Raw genomic sequence first — 17,213 nt, forward strand, 5'->3', positions numbered from 1 at the left:
CTTCCTCTCCTCCTCTTCTATTCTTCTCCCCTGACTACCTTCTCATCTCTGGTTCTGCTCGCAATCTTGGTGTTGTTTTAGGTCCATCTCACAACTTCTCGCTCGTCATCTCCAAATCTGCCACTGTGTCCGGACTTAATCTCCTCACCATAAAAAAAGACTTCTTCTTCCCTTCAACACTGTCAGGCACCAAATCTCATCCTTATTGCTTTCTCAATCTGACTACTGTGCCAGTCTCCTCTATGGCCTTGCCAACTATGCTTTTTCACTTCTTGGCAAAGTTATCAACGTTGCTGTCTGTACATTCTTCAACCTCCCATGCTTCACCTCCACCTCCCCAGCCCGCCGTCTGTTAGGCTGGGTATCTATGAGACAGAGGGCAAAGTATAAACAAATTCTTATCTTCTTTAAAACTATACACAGACTTGCACCACCACACCTCTCATCCCATCTTACCCTACTTCCTACTCTCCCACTTGCTCCCTTCCATCATCCTCGGTTCACCTCCCAGCAACCTCTTGCGCCCATTATGCTCCCTCTCATTTCCTCGTTCTTCCTCCCCTCGCTTCCTTACTCTGGAATGCTCTTCCTCTCTCACTCTGCACTACTCCCACTCTATGTGTATTTAAATCAAACCTCTTAGCTCTCGTCCTTTCTGAAGAACACATTGCAAAGTCTATTCTACACCACCACATCTTTCAGTGCTCCTCTCCCCCTGCTTCTCGACGTCAGCACTTACCCCTCACCCCATCACCCTAAAACGTAGCACTTCCTCCATTATCTTGTTCCTATATCGGGCTCTACTGTTCTTGTCCCTGGTTTATGTTTCTACCGCCCTCTGGTTTTATATCCACATCCTCTCACCCATTGTTAAGAACACTGGTCACCCATTCTGTAAATAAATGTTAAGTTGTTTAGTAGGCTTTTTTGTGCCACACATGCATTGTTTTCCCTGTAATTTTCATTAAATAAATAAATACATAAATGTTAATAGGCTTTTATAAGTTGCGAAATCACCACCGTAGTAGTCTCAGAGTACCAGGATCTGTCCGTGGAGTGGCACACTGTGCCGCTACTAATGGTATTTAGAGCTAAGCGTGCTAGAAGGAGGGGAAGATGGGAGGATGGGAAAGCGGGAATTAGATGCTACAAAAGAAAGGAGGGACAGATGCAGTGGGGGAAGAAGTTACTGGAATAGTATGGGTGCGTGGCAGTCTGGTGTTGTGGTCCTTGGTACTGCAAAATGGAGACGGTGGATATGCCCTGAAGTGGTGTGTCAATTGGGTTGTGTTTCCAGGGCAGATTCAGTGAACAGTGAGTTGGCACACAATGCAATGTTGAAAGCATGAGGGTCTTGAGGGTGTGCACAGACAAGCCTAGAAATGTGGATTGTTTGCCTGGACGTTTGTATACTTTGTAACCCAGTATAACCTCCAGAATGTTAATTCTGTGACTGCCAAGTCTAGGCCAGGAGTGGCATAGTCAAGAATAAACTGTGTATAAAGGTGAAGGTTGATGGGAACCTAAGGTAATTCAATTGTAGCACATTGAGGTGAAAATCAAAAGGCTATTTAGAGATTGTTTCATGTCATGTCGTGCTACTTTTTATTGGAATGCAAGGTGAGAGTGGGTGGAGCCTTACTTGGCGGTAAGTTGCTACATATATATGTATACTTAGCTTTCTCTAGTGAGCAAATAAAGCAGAGCCCCCTAAGCAGGATGTGTTAATTACACTAAGTGAAAGGCAGTGGTGGGTGTGCGACCAAACGGGGTAGGGAGGGCGAGAAGGGCCAGAGGCATGTCCTTCTGTATGCACGGAGAGTAGAATGACATGAGAGATGGGTACCAGTCTATGCTTTGACTGTTAACATGAGGCTATGCCTTGCTCTGCCCAGTGCTTTGCGCCACGGTAAGGCCAACTCACAGGATTGAGAGGCAGAAAAGCCTTCAGGATCCAACCCAGTGCTCCCAAAGATTCGTATTTAGGGGCCCCTCAGCCAACCAGCCAAAGTGGAGAAAATGGGCGTGAAACAGAAGTGAATGCGCCCAAAAATGGACTCGCAGGCAAAAGAAATTGTGACCCAGCAGCTTGTAAACCTGGACATAATTATAATGATTTATTTATATCATGTTTAATACCCAGAGGCTGATAAGCGCGGACCCCGGGGTGGAACCTGTGTTACTCCGTGTGGTCTTGCTGCCTAGGCGTGCGTGTTGCCCCTGAACTATCCTCCCGAGTCTCACCACGAGTCCAATGACAACATTTGGCTGGTGTTGTATGTCAGAAATACAACTATGTAATACTCAAAACTCCTTTGTGTTCCTGCATCTTATACAAATGCAACATAAATATAAAAGCAAGTGCAGACAGAAAGGCAGTCGCATAGGGTTTATGTGTAGTGCCGCACAACTACAATGTAAACTTGTCGAAACAGTGAGGGCACAGAAATCATTTTGAAAAGAGACACTACACCTGAAGAAGCTTTACATGAACCGAATAAGGACACAGGTCAATGCCCACCACACCCCTGCCCCTACCAGGTGCTTTGAGCATGTACATTGGGGTCTGCAAATATGACTTATAGTGACAATGGCGTATTCTGAATATTTCATCCTTTAAAATAAAGACAACCTTGCCCTTTGCCCTCATGTGGTCGGTGCCCAGCTCCAGACACACTGTCCGGATTCTCGATGCTGTGCACCTTCACTGTGGTTGTGCATCCCTGGGTGTTCTGCACATGCAGATTTCCGGCCATGGAACAATGCACATTTTGATTCTAGGTATATGACGTGCATTTATCCTGTCTGGGGCAAGTCAGCAAGATGCTCTGGCCCTCTGTGAGCCTTCCGAGTCTTTGACCCCTTCCTCTGGTCCAGCATGGCAGTACAAACCTCTATAACGACAAGAGAGAGGTGGGTGGTGGTGGCACCTGTCAAAGCAGAATGTAACATCTCTGTGTGAAAGACTTCTGTTGGCAGGTAGGGATCGCACAGGAATACTCTCAAATGCCATGTTTGCTGGACAGCAGCTGGGATATGTGGCTTGGAGGGCCACTCTTCAACCTGCTCAAGAGTTGCTGGTACAAGCTTACAGCTGGTAAGAAAGCTCTGCGAGTTGAGCGCTCACTGCTGAAATCAGCATCTGATCTGCAGGTCCAAATCCTGCCAAGGCCAACTCAGCTTTTCATCCTTCCCGAGGTTGAGAAGATTAGTACCAACGGCACGTGGGTGACGATAAATGTATGTAAAGTCTTCTGTGTAAAGTGCTTTGGCCAAAGTGATGTAAAAAAATCAAATGGTTGTTATTACAGAAACGGGTGTGTGGCCATGAAGAGAAGGGGTACACACTATTGGCTACAATTTCTGCATGCCCTCCCCTGCATGTCTCTATATCCAAGCTGGAGCACCACCACCCACTTTAATGGGTTGAGGGGAAAAGCCCTCCAGGATATCCGACTCCATGCCATGAATGGCTGTCTTTCTTAAAATGCCTCTGCTGGCTGGACGTTCATTTGCAAGACTTTTGAATGTCATCCCCTGGAGGCTGTCTCCGGGGAGAGGGAGACTTCTTGCAAACTTGCTTGAGGTCCAAAGGATGCTTTGCTCTTTAAACTGACTGCACCTGGTCCTCTGAGAGGCAATGTGTGCCGAGATGTGGCTAGTCTCTCAAGACAAGCAGTGAAAGACAGACGAATCAGGCAGAATAGCGCCTTCATTCCAGGGACATTGCTTCGAGGTACTGTGCCTGCGTCAGGACCAATAAAACCATACCTGTGGAGGACTTCACAATTTTTATTAATGAGTTATAAAAGACCAGGAACCCAAAAGCTTACATTTCCGGAAAGAATACTGCAGAAATAAAAGTGCTTTTTGCAGAGGCCTCGCAAGGAGGAGGATGTAGGCTATAGCCCCGTGTCTTTTGCCAGCAGCCCCGGATAGAAGTTCAGGGGCTACAACCAAAAGGCTTGCTTGCCTCGAGTCCCAACAGCCCCGACATTAGCGTAGCCCCAGACCGGTCTGGCCCTAGGACGGTCTGGCCCTAGGATTTACAGGGCCAAGTGTAGCAAATTAAGTGCGGGGTCCCTTAATTTGCATTTGATAACACCACAGAAACTGACATGATAGGAAGTGACATCACAAGATAATGACCCCTACCTCTGCAACTCATCCAGAACAGAACTGCGAGACTTGTCCTTGGCCTCAAGCCCAGGGACCGTATCTCTCCAGGACTGAAATATCTACACTGGCTCCCAGTGGCTGTGAGGATTAAGTTCAAAACCCTCTGCATTGTCTACAAGGCCTTCTGGGGCCTGGGGCCCAAATACCTTCAACTCTCTCTTCCTAAATATCTTCCTTCCCGAGCCCTTCGCTCATACGTCTCCAACTCCCTCAGGGTCAGCCGCTTCTCGAAGCAACGAGCTGGGGGTAGATCTCTCTCTGCAGCAGGGGCCTCGCTCTGGAACAGCCTTCCTGCCTCCCTGAAACTTGAGGAGAACCACCTCCGGTTCCGGAAGCACCTCAAAACCTTCCTCTTTGCTTCTGCTTTCTCTCTCCCTCTCCCCTGCTGAACAGCTTTAATTCTTCACTGAATCTGCTCTGAATCTGCAACTGGGCCACTCTCAGTGACCTCGGTCCAGGGCCCAGCCACTCTCCACTTGCACTGCCTCCCTGGCACCCCCCTGCACTGCGGGACTGTCACTGTATCCTTACAGCCCCCCCTTCCCAGCACTTGTTCTGCATCTACCTTGCACTTGCCACCAGCTGGCCTTATTTATTATTTTTTACGCTACTTACCTTGTACTGCACTCCCCCCCCCTCCCCTTCCCCTTGCACTTTTCCCTTCCCCCCACCCCTGCACTTGCACGATCTGAATGACACCTGGCCTAGTAGGATCGTTGTCTGTCTTCCCCTTGTTCCCCCCCCCCCGCCTCGTCGCGCCTTGAAACACTTGGGTATAGGCGCTTTACAAATGCCATATCATATCATATCATATCATATCATATCATACCTATGCAGGCAGCAGTGAAAACATGGTCAAATATATATATATATATATATACATATATATATATATATATATATATATATATATATATATATATATATATATATATGTATATATATATATATATATATAAATACATTATCTGAGAGGAGAATTTCCAATAACTTCTCTAGCAAGGTATAAAAGGTTCCTACCTTTTAAACCCAACAATTTATAATAAAATATTCCAAAGAAAAATCCAAGTAGCTGAACACTTGTGCCAGCACATTTTTTTGAATGCTGGCTTCAAAAACAAACAACCGGGGATGCGTCCACCTGTTGAAAAAAGTAGGGGGACGCTGTCCACTCACATGTATGGACTTGTGCCCTGAAAATCAGTACAGGGCCAGAACCAGAGAAAGTATCCCTTCCAGTTTCCAGGATGACAACGCTCTTGTCACATCCTTGGTAAAATATTCATGGCTCACTTGCATGCTTCATGTGTAATGTGTGAGACATGTTACATTCTACGTAAACGCTTTGTGGCTTGGTAAATATGAACATGTGGAAATAAGGCAAATATCTAAAACGGTTTTGTGCAATATGTTTATTTGTGCAGGAGGAAGGCACAGGTTTTAGGCAGCTAACAGCTGGCTTTCAAAATAAAAATGCCCCTTTTCAGTTCTTAGCACAACAGTGGTCTCTTGAATAGGCCATCAGTAGTAAATTGCACCCACTTTAAACGCTCTGCTTTAAGAAAGAAAGTGATCTGCAGTGCTTATGAGGCCCCCAGCGCCTATTGGGCTACTGGGATGGGGTTATGGGGGGGACGTTTGTCTCTCCAGAGTCGCAGCAGGGAGTGACAGGTGACAAGTTGCCTCACCCGAGAACCAAAAGGGAGCCAAACCTCGAGTGAGCAGAGCTGCTTTGGGAAATGATATTCCGGCAAGCTTCCCCGTCACCGTGCGGGCACCTGCGTGTGCCGCCAGTGGCCTGAGGTTCTCTGAGCACACGGCCCACGCTGCGGTCTGCAAGAGGGAGTCAACGGCACCCTCGTCGTGGGGCCCTAGCAGGTGCAGGGCCAAATGCAGCCACACATGCTGCACACGCGTAGCGCCGGCATTATCCTTGATATTTTACAGACCTGGCAATAACCCGGGATTTTTGACATTATCTTTAAACCAGAGGCCAATTTTGCTCATTATCAGTGCGGGAACTGAATCAAAGCACTTCATTCTCTCCAGTGCAGGGAATGACCCGGAACAAGACGGAGCAGCCCTCCGGCACAAAATGTCTTAGTTGAGCACCGCTCCAACCCCCAGGCCAGCAGATGTGGTGTCCAGCCCCTGCTGCCTGAAAGAGCAGACTGCTTTCAGAAGATTTGTTTTCAACTAAGGTTACACAAAACTCAGCACTCGGGTAGAAACTGCCAAATACTCACATGAAGTGTGGCAGCTGTCCAAACTAGTATATATGGCCTGCACTTTACTGCCATCTCTTTATTAGGGTGATTATTTTGACCAATCAAAACAGAGGAGTCCAATATTCACTTAAAAGGACTTCTTAGTGTATCACTATAAGACATGTTTAACATTTAAAAATGTGGACGTTATGATGTTCCCATGATGCTCTTCGCTGTTATGCAAATCGATAGGATTGGGTTCTCTGAAGGGATACTGTGCTGAGCAACCAGGCTGGGGAGCACATCCCTTGGCCACGCTTGCCCTTCCCACAGCCCCGCCCCTCTAAATGGGTGACAGTTCCCCAATATTTTTTTACGTTTCCAGAACTAATTATCCCTGCAAATGGGAGGCAAACCACCGTAACACTTACTTGCAATGGACACTTAGACATGTTACAGGCTGTTTGTCACGTGGTCTCCTCTTTTTAGCGTTGGTTTTCTTTTATAGAAACAGTGGTGGGGGTGGTTTTTTTCACATGACTATATTTACTATCCTTTGATGTTCAATAAATATTTTGTATCATTTTATCACCATTCTCGTCTTGGCAATTATTAATGGTAACATCATGTGCAGAAAGTGCTTAAAGTCAGAGTCCTTATACTGTCTTTCCCCCAGGCTGCTAATTACCCACCCTTGCACTCCCATTAGCTGCCCACTGCTTTTCCCTCTGCTTCCCCCATGATTGTAAAACTCTCAGTTGCTTCCAAACTCCAGGTCTGCCCTCAATAAATGTTATAATAATAATAAAAATAAAAATAATACTACTAATAATTATTATTATAGTAATAATAATAATATAATTACTGTTGTTCACTGTGATATTTTGAATGTTGTATTTCCCAAAACTTCATGGACTTGGCCCACGCTACCTATTTGTGAGTCAAGTGTACTTCAAGAAGGCATTTGCTAATAAGCATTTGCAGAAGGAGTTGTGCGAGGCCAGTCAGAATGTGTTTTGCTTCTAGGTACTCTCGCACTTCTAATCCCCCTCAGACTATTACTCCTTTTTTTTTTAGTTAATCCCTTCTTTTCTCCTCTACTTTAATCACATTATCCCTCAATTCTCTGATAGGGCCTGATTCATAGAATCTTTTGCACGGTGAAAAGTGATTTTTCACTGGTGCAAAGTGACTGTGCATTGCCAACAAACACTCTGATTCATCGAACAGTGCAAAGATACTTTTTGCTGGGAAAAGTCACTTTGCACTGCAAAAATACACTTTGCACTGTTCCATGAATCGGCGTGTTTTGCTTGGCAGTGCAAAGTCACTTTGTACCAGTGAAGAGTCGCTGTGCACCGTGCAAAAACATCCATGAATCAGGCCCATAGTCTCTTTGCCATGCTGCCATTGTTCACTTTGTGCGCATCACTACTCTTCCCAACTATTCATCCTTCTTCTCTATATGTAACTATATTTCCCCGTCTGTCACTTTCTGACGTGTTTTTACTGGCAGAACAAGTTAATATTTTGTGGTTGGTATTTATTGTGAATTCCAATATCCTTCTGAAACTGTAATGTTCCAGTAGCAGCAACAAGGCCTCTTACTATCCAGTGTCATTTCAGGTCAAGAAGTAGTGCAAACGAGTGTTCAAGAAACATGAACAGTGACACACTCCCAAATATTATAGCCTTTTATTTACATTTCAGTTTTTTTTTAATAGTTTGTACTTTTATTTTAAATAGAAGTGATTAAAAAATATAAAAAGTGATGTCTCTCCCGCCCCCACCCTGCCCCTCCAGTACTAAAGTCGTATAGCTCTGTATGATACGTTGATAGACTCCAGCGCTACATATGTGTGCAGTGAAAAGTCCTTGATGGCAAATAGTGCAGGAATCATTGTCAATTCAACCCGAGATGATGCCCAGTGCCCTGCCCTTGGCCTCTGGTCACAAGAACCAAAAGCACTTCCGCTTTGAGCGTTTGGGTTCCAGCTTGGAAGGTTGCTTTGGCGCTGGCGAGGGCTCAGGCTGGCTCGGCGTGCTTGAGTGTGGAGAGCTCTCCGTGGCGTCATCATCGAGCAAGCGCAGCACTCGGAGAAAGCGTCCCTCCTGTTGCCGGAAGTCGTGTTCTACACTGCAAGAGTGAGAGAAAGAGAGAAAGGACAGAGTGGTGAGCAGGTGAAAGAGAGAAAGGACAATTGGAAGAGGAGGTGGGGTCACTTGGCACATGCCGAGGGCCACAAGATAATTGATAGGCAGTGTTTGAAAAATACCTGATTTAAGGCAACAGGTGTAAAAACAGTGTATGAATAGCGGAGGGAATTACAGTGCATTGGGATCAAAGAGTATTGGGCCACATACATACCAAATTATTTAGGCTTCCACGACACTATAGTGCAATGTTTCTGGTTGCAGCATTAATCGTTTTATTAATTTAATCAGTTACAGATAATTGCCTCATGTGGGTGAAACCCCAGAAACAAGATCTTATTCTAGTCACTTTGAGTAAATGTCATGACAGTATTGCTAATGAGTAACATCAAAAGAAAGAACGTACCAAGCAATCAAGTAAAATGATATGTTATGTTACACCACAAAACAAGAATAGCGAGCAAATTCCCCACCAGATCACCAAGATTATCTGAAAGCTCATTGATTGTTCCCCCAAGATGAAATGAAAAGGTCACCCACACACAGGGGTGGACTGGCCATTAAACAGGTTGGGCGTTCCCCCAGTGAACCAGCAGAATCAAAGACTCCAAGGCTGGTTCGCAATAAGTGTGCCTCCCTACATGTGATGGCCACCCTCCCCTCCTTCCCTCTAAAGGCAGGGGCTGTCTCAGAGGTAAAAACAGGTAAACACACATTAAAATAGAGGACCAGTGGGACGTTCTGCAGCACCTTCCTCCAGTGGTCATCAGTGCAGACAGAGTGCTGGTCAGTCTTATCTACCCAGCTCATCGTTATCTGCAGGACCTACAGCTCACTGTGTTGGGTGCTTGCTGCTGAGCTCTGTGCTCACACGGTAGATAACATGTTCAAGTCCAGGAAAGGCCAAAATAGTTTTTCTTTCTGGGTTTGATACTAGTTTTCATTAACACCAGTGCTACTGGCCTAATTCATTGTGCAAAGAGTACTTTTTCAATTCAAAATGACGTTGCACTGCAAAAATACACTTTGCACTGTTCTGTAAATCAGGCTGCTTGTTCGTTTTGGCAGTGCGCTTTACACAAGTACAAAGCCACTTTGCACCGTGCTACAAATTCCATAAATCAGCCCCATAGTATCTTACCTACATTCCTTGTTATGTGTTTTTAGCGATCGCATGGTGAAACCGCGTTGCGATGTGAGATGTAATCAAAGTCCCAAAACCAACCGAACTGAAGGGCTCAGTGCGGAAATGACCTGCCAGCATTCAGAAACCTAGACGTTGAAAAGGGGCCTATTTAGGCAGACTATGTTGGTGTCTTTCTGCAGTGGAAATCCAGAGAAAGCTCAAGCAAAAATGTAATCCAAGTGAAGATTGGAAGAGCATATTACATTACTGGGTGAGAAAAACATGCAACATTTTTTCTAAGACTGACACCCATCAAAAGGTGATGCACTGTGACAATTCAGACCCACTTTTCAGTAGAAAAAACGAACAACAGATAATTAAAGTGTATTTTAACAATGATTGAAAGCGACAACCCTGTACTTTCAGTGCAAAATCAAAGTGAACCCTGACCAGTAAAAACACACTGGGCCTCATTACGACCCTGGCGGAGAACCATGGTGCAATTTGCACCATGGTCCATGGCGCTAAGCTGCCAACTCCGCCATGGTGGTTGGCGGACTTACCGCCCCATTCCGACCTTGGCGGGGCGGTAAGTCCCCAATCCCCATTTACCCTTCCCCATTCCCATTTTTGCCCCATAGGGTATAATGGGAGTGGGGAAGGCGTTAATTACGCCACCGTAAATTACGGTGGCGTAATTAACAACAAGTCCCGTAGCGCCATGGATTTTTCCGCCTGCAAAAAGCAGGCGTAAAAATCACCATGGCACTACGGGAACTCGTAGTCAGGCGGAAAGGGGCGCCATGGTTTACGCCAGCGTAAACCCCTTTCCGCCAGGGTCGTAATGAGGGCCACTGTATGTCAAAGAATCAAGGCTTATGTCAGAACATGCAATATGTGAGTTCCTTTCAGCCAATGACAAATGGTGGGTATCTGGGCTAAATTCACAAAGGACTCGCCCACTGAAAGCCTGGCTTGCATCCCAAATGTTTACAACAGCGATAGAATGTGACCGAAGGGGTGTCAAAACCAAGTTTCTCCAGACCTACTGTCTCTGAGGGCAGGTCGTAGCAGGCAAATGTTCCAGCCAGTGCATGACAGGAATGCGAGGAGGGGGACCTCTGTATTGACGAAGGCCACGGGGGTTTACGACCAGCAGCTACGTACTTCCAACGGTTCCATGTGATAGTGTCCCTGCAAAAAGGTGGCCATGTAAATAATTCACTGAAAAAGGCACGTTTTTTGTGGAGACATCATTACATGTAACGTACGGGGGACACCCCTGCAACGCCCAAAACCTTTTTTTAAGGCGAGTGGGGGTTACCCCCACAACCCCCACTTTCACTGTCCCTATATATATGGTCATATATGGTCACCTCTATAATGTCGCCACAAACCTTTCACTGTGACATTATGTGTGACATTATGTATAATGACCATATATATAGGGACATTATTACCTGATACCCTTCCAACAACAAAGAGGATAATCAAAACAATAAAAAAAAACCTGGTCACAGGCTGGCCAAGGGTGGCAAATGGTGAGGGGGAAGCAGAGCTCATATTTGCACGAATGAAGATTCCTCTTAGTTTAAATGGACCGTCACAAATGTTGCTTTATTTGACAAACTACAAATCACACTGTTCCTAACAATTATTCTTTTGTAAAAATTGCAGAAAAATGGCAAACGGCCATGCTAAATGGTGTGGACCCGGCTATTATTTTATTTAATTCTGCATGATTAGCATGATCAGATATATTATCCCAGTTACTAGTAAATTCTGAAGTTTTGCCACATAATTAATTTTTGCCAAAAATGTTGTCTTGAAAACAAATGGGGATATCAAATGAGAGTTGCTATGTGTCTGCTCTAGACTCCTAAACCATTCCCTAGTTAGAAACTGAACCTGGGAGGAGAGAGAAGGGTAACTATCCAATCCCGGCTGCTGGAAAATTGAGATCTTGATGGTGCCATCACCGGTATATATCGTGAATTTACTATGAGGAAAGGGCAGAGCTGCTGAAATGTACCATCTGACAGCCGTAAGGAAACACCAAAGGGAAATCAAAGTTGCATCTGGGTGGAGTTGTCTATTGCTGGGAAGGCCTAAAAGCTGACTGGGTCCTATGATAAAGAGCTGGTAGCCGTTCTTGAGAGTGGGGTGACCAGACCGCTGCCCTGCCCTCCAATGGGGTCCTGAAATGCAGCTGGCTTTGCTTAACTTTAAACATAGTTTTTAAATGTATGTAGAATTGTGCCATTTGATACCAAAAGGTGGGAGGACTGCTTTATAGTAGGTGGGGAGCAAAACTGTGTACACACTGAGCCAATTTAACTAAAAATATTAATTTCATTATTCCCCTTGGCAGAACAGAACAAGGGGACTTTTGTTAAAATTTGAAATTAACAAAGTTCTTTCCCAGTGTGCGCTGAAAATTATAGAGTGTAATTTAAATGGGTAATACTTTTGGTCCAGCTTGCCTGGCACAGGTGTTTAAGTGGAGGGGGTTTTGAAATCCAACATTCTCAAATCATCCCAATTTTGTCTGTCCAGCTTCCCCAGTACAGGCCATTAAGTGGAGGGGGGGGTTCTGAGTTCCAAAATTATCAAATCATCCCAATGTTTACTGTTCAACATCCACAACAAAGACCTTTCAGTGAGGGGGCTCTGAAAACAAACTTCTAAATGACCCTGTGTTTATTTTAAACCAAAATTGTGGGTGAAATCATAATTGCCATATGCATTTGTGTCAATCTGTATACCTATCTGCTCGCCCTTCAAGTGTACAGGAAAATCATTGAAATTGCACAGCACTATACATGTAAATCACTTTTGTTCATTGACCAGTTTGATTATTTCTTGAAGTGTAATCTGTAGAAAGTAAAGAATTGTGATCTTTGTTTTTCCCAACAAATGTGTGTTATTTATTTCTGTAACTAGACGTTTAATTGTATGCCCAAAAGAAGGTGGCACGTTCTATTACCTATCTTCTAAATGAATACAAATATATTTCCTGTACCATGACCTGCTTCTTGGCTCAATATGTGCACGGGGGGAGGATGGCAGAGTTTGTGTGACTCTTTGTGAGTCTTCAGTAAGACCAGTGCTAAAGAACCTAAGCAAGTATTACAAGGCTTCCTGATTGGAGGTTGGAAGGAACTCCTCAGGTTAAGGATGGTTTCAATATAATGTGACTGCGAGCAGTAACAAAGCCATCACCTAAAATATGTAAATACATTTCCATGTCATATGATTCATTTAGACCACTTGATGACGAGCAACGTCGTAGGGCTCCAAACGTATGGCATATAATACTCTCACATAATGAACTGTAGCCAATACCCATGACCTGACCTGAGGACATATGTAATTCTATAAAGCTTGTAAAGGATAAATGGGGCTAGCCATGCTACAGGAATCTAATATGTCAATCAACAATAGTGCATCCTCCATAATGAAGTGCTGACATCACTTCAATCTGACTGTTCATTGACCATTGAGGCGCCATCATTGAGTGTAGTGTTTACTTGTGTATCTACAACTAAAAGCACTGGCCTAGGCTGTGTGTGCAGAAAAAGTGAGAGAAGGTTAACAACTGATGAAGCCTAAACCCCTACTCCTACACCGTGCCAGTACATCTTCGTTCAGACCATTTATATAACTTTTTGTGAGGACAATTAATTGTAGCCAACAAGTTTACGTTATCATATAAATGACATTAAACCGGTTGCAGTTGGTGAAATCTTTGAATGCCCACTGCTACTATGTATACCTATGCTTTGTAATATGCTCCTGCATTGTTGTAACCTTTGTTTTGAAGATATGCGCCCGGTTGCCTCCGGGCCTGGTCTGCGCTATACAAATAAAATAAATACAAATACAAATAAAGGACTGAAGAGGACAGACAGTTTCAAGAAGGAAAATGATGCACTTTGGATACTGACAGGAAGGTAGTTGATAAAGTAATTAATCAGAATAGATCAAGGATACTTGTTTTGCGAACAAATGGAGAAATGGGTTGTAAAATGTCACTAGGGGCCTTCGGAGAAGGACCAGCGGGATAGAACCACATTGTACCTTGCGCTTGTAGCATTTCTTGGAGCCCAACAGGCTAGAGTCCGTTTCAGGGCGCTTTGCAGCTCCTGCGACAGAATTCAAGATGGTTGACAGCTGTGGGCATCAGGTGGCAGGCAATTCAGTGAGCGAGGCTAGACAGACGGCTGCGGGCTAGCCTACATGGTGGCTCAGGGTCAGGATTCACTGTCTCAGTGCTGGTTGGAGGGTCTGAAGCACTGGTAGAGGCAATTTGGTAGGGTGTGAGTGACTGCGGCCTACCAACAGTCATCGGCGCAGTCGGTTGTAGCTCAAGATGCTCGACTGGCTCGCAGATGCTGGTTGATGCTTATCAATGCACTCCTCCTAGCTTCTTCACCGAGTTCATGTAAGGCAGGCCTCCCAAACCTGAGGAAAGTGTTGCAGGCAATGGTCTTGTACTTAGCTTGGTTCAGAGACTCATTGGCACTTCCCACCTAGGAAGCTTGCTTGCAGAGTTTAGCAGGTCATGCTGTGTGCTAGCTGAGTACTGGTTCTGGAGCTGCTGGAGGGGCCTCTGGATTCAGTATCTCCCTGTGTTCCCTGGAAGAATTTTAGGGAGGCTATTGCTTCCCTCTTTTGAAATCCTGGTCTTCCTCCACTGGTGGAAGCTGTAAGGCAGAATGAACCTTCAGCCAGGGTCCAAATGGGTTCTTCTTGTTACTCCTTGCACTCCTTGCAAAGTCTTCAGATGACCTGCCTGAAAGAGGGGTTTGGTCCTCTTTTAAAGCTAAATGGCCCACAGTAATTGGTGTAGGCTCAGCCTAACTTAATGAACACATCCTGGGACCCGACGACAATCACCTGTATGTCTGAGTTCACAAACAGAGTGCTTTGTAACAAAAAAGGTAAAGGGGTGAAAACATGTAATACTAAGTCTGCCCATCTTCCTGTCTGTTGTGGATCAAAGGGTCTCTCTACTAAAAGGAGCTCTCTGTGGTTCCCGATTAAAGTGGCAGGTCTCCCTTGAAGCTGCGGCGAGAACAGACTTTCTGTCTCCATCAATCCACACACTCCCACCATCTGAATGGGGTCCCCCTGCGGGTGTGACTATCGTAACAACATAGTCCCTGAAATGACAGGTCACTGCCCTTGGTACTGAGAGGCGGGAGCTGGCTTCAGGTTGAAAGAGTGCATATGAAAGGGGTTTTTGGCTTTTGCTGTTTCCTTTGTTTTATCCTCTGCTGACAGACCCCACGTGGGAAAGTATACTTTATTATTATGTTCATTATGTTATTTGCTGCCACCATTTGCAGAGCGTAAACAAATGGACAGGGTAAATCCATGGAGCCTTTGATAGTTAATTAGGCTTGCCATGGCAGGAGGAAGGTTTTGGCCTTCCCTCTTCTGAGATGCAGCATTGCGTTCTCCACCTTTCAGATCCCAAATAAATATGACAGGGAGGACTGTGCCTATAGGCTGTGTCCACCAAGAGTACACAGGTCTATGCGTACGTCGTGCAGTGTGCAAAGGAAAATGTGCACGGATTAGCCCCACACATTTTCCAGAGGTTCATCTGCCATAATTAAGTTTCATATAAAATGTCAGAAAAATCTAGGTGAGCACACACCTGCTGTGCGGATGGTTGAATTCTTCCCAGTGACATCATATATAAAACATCATATAAAACCAAAAAAGTAATAGGCACAATACATAACCTACAATCTACAAATAAGGAGATGACACAAATTCATCATCCAACAGATAAGTAAGTTACTGATATTCAATAACTATTATTATTTTTATTATTATTATTATTATTATTATTATTATTATTATTATTATTATTATTATTATTATTATTATTAGTGTTGTTATTATCATCATCATTACATACACACTCACCATCATTTACTGACATCAAGCAAGCGACTGCCCCAGTTTTCGGACGCACAGTGTTATTTCTGGGTCCGCCAATCTCCCATCACAACACATTAGTGAGACTTGACAACTTCAACAGAGCTTCTGCCATGAGATGGCGCTGTAGTAACTGCATATTTCAAAGTGCTGCAATAAGTGCCGTCTGCTGCTGAACCAAACTACCAGGGGTGTTGCTCGATTCATCAGGGGTGCCCTCTGATTGTAGGAAATTGATGTATAGTTGAGGCAACCGCCCGGTTTTCCAGAGATCAGGGTCAACCAGACCACGTGAACTTGAGAATTCCGCCCCACTTTGCATGGCTGGTAACTTAGATAAGCAGCTACTGGAGACGGCTATCACATGAATCAGCACAACTTGGAATTAATGGCAAAGCTGGACCAGCTGTTGGCATATTAACAAAACTTGCTCAAGAAACCAAAAATGGATAATACATTTCTGTGGGAACCGATCACCCACTGGGGATCTCCACCAATGAAAGGCAAGGTTGTGCACCAGAAGGAGGGTCTCATGTGGCGAAGAACGAAAACAGCATTGACAAAAAAGCCACACAGGATAGCAGGACCTTGTCTGGGACACTAGGGACAAGAACAGACACAAGATGTGCCCTATTAATTCAAGCATTGGGGCATTGTCTGGAGAGCGGCTGAGAGTTCCTGAGATCTGTGCAAACGCTGAACAATGGTTTGTGAAGCTCCTTGGGAACCACCCAGGCTGGAGACCAAAACAAGCCACCCTGGCATAGGTGCATCAGCATAGCATGCCGGTAATGGTGGGAGTGGGGTCCCAAGACAGGGAACAAAAGATCGACTTTGCGGGATACCATCCTAGAAGGCCTCCACTGCAAGTACAGTCTTTTCTTGCTGGTCCCTCTTCCGGTACTTTTTGGCAGAGCCCCCCCTGCACCACCACCACGCTGCACGATGCTGCCCCCGCCTCCAACCGATCCTAAACTTACCTGCTAATGATGCTGATGGTGTCCAAAGGGATTGAAATGACCTGAGTTTCTCAGGGCTCCTGTCTATCGCCGCTGCTCTTCAATCTTTACATCCGGCCCCTTCCTGACCTCCTGAACAAACTAGGGGTGCAATATACAAATTACACCGATGACACTCAGGTTGTTATACAGTTGAGTGGCTCATATAGCAGTGACACAGAAACCATCAACAAAATATACAAAGCCATACAAGATTGGATGGCCTGCAATTCTCTTGCCCTGAACGATAAAAAGACCAAACTCCTTATCGTGGCCTCTAAAAACACTCGGGCGAGACTTGATTCCAACTATGACAGTTTCCATATAGCCAACAATACCAATATCATTCAAAAGAAAGTTAAGACATTAGGAGTAATTCTTGATGAAGAACTCTCCATGAAATCCCATGTTTCCTGCATTAAATCCAGCTGTGGTCTTATAAAGAAGAGAAGAAGATATATTCGACCATTCATCTCAGAGGAGAACTGTGCTCTTTTGTCCACTGCCCTGGTTAATTCAAGATTGGACTATTATAACAGTCTCTTGGCGGGCACCTCAGCCTCTAACATACAATCTCTACAAGTGGCGAAGAATAAT

The 17,213-nt window shown here is 44.9% G+C and overlaps 2 protein-coding genes across 2 annotated transcripts in view; one reads left to right on the plus strand and one right to left on the minus strand.

The window, feature by feature from the left end:
• LOC138516908 (dedicator of cytokinesis protein 2-like) overlaps positions 1–17,213 on the plus strand; it is a 2,920,848-nt gene that overhangs the window by 1,208,896 nt on the left and 1,694,739 nt on the right. The window lies entirely within an intron of this gene.
• The window catches only part of LOC138516907 (uncharacterized), a 595,653-nt gene continuing 586,540 nt past the window's right edge, over positions 8,101–17,213 (minus strand). The window contains exon 4 of the mRNA XM_069632363.1: positions 8,101–8,523. Within this exon, the coding sequence (XP_069488464.1) occupies positions 8,337–8,523 (187 nt within the window). The 3' untranslated portion in view covers positions 8,101–8,336. The remainder of the gene's footprint in view (positions 8,524–17,213) is intronic.

The sequence above is a fragment of the Ambystoma mexicanum genome, chromosome 6q (assembly GCF_040938575.1).
Source record: "Ambystoma mexicanum isolate Mex_15411 chromosome 6q, UKY_AmexF1_1, whole genome shotgun sequence".
Lineage (NCBI taxonomy): Eukaryota > Metazoa > Chordata > Amphibia > Caudata > Ambystomatidae > Ambystoma > Ambystoma mexicanum.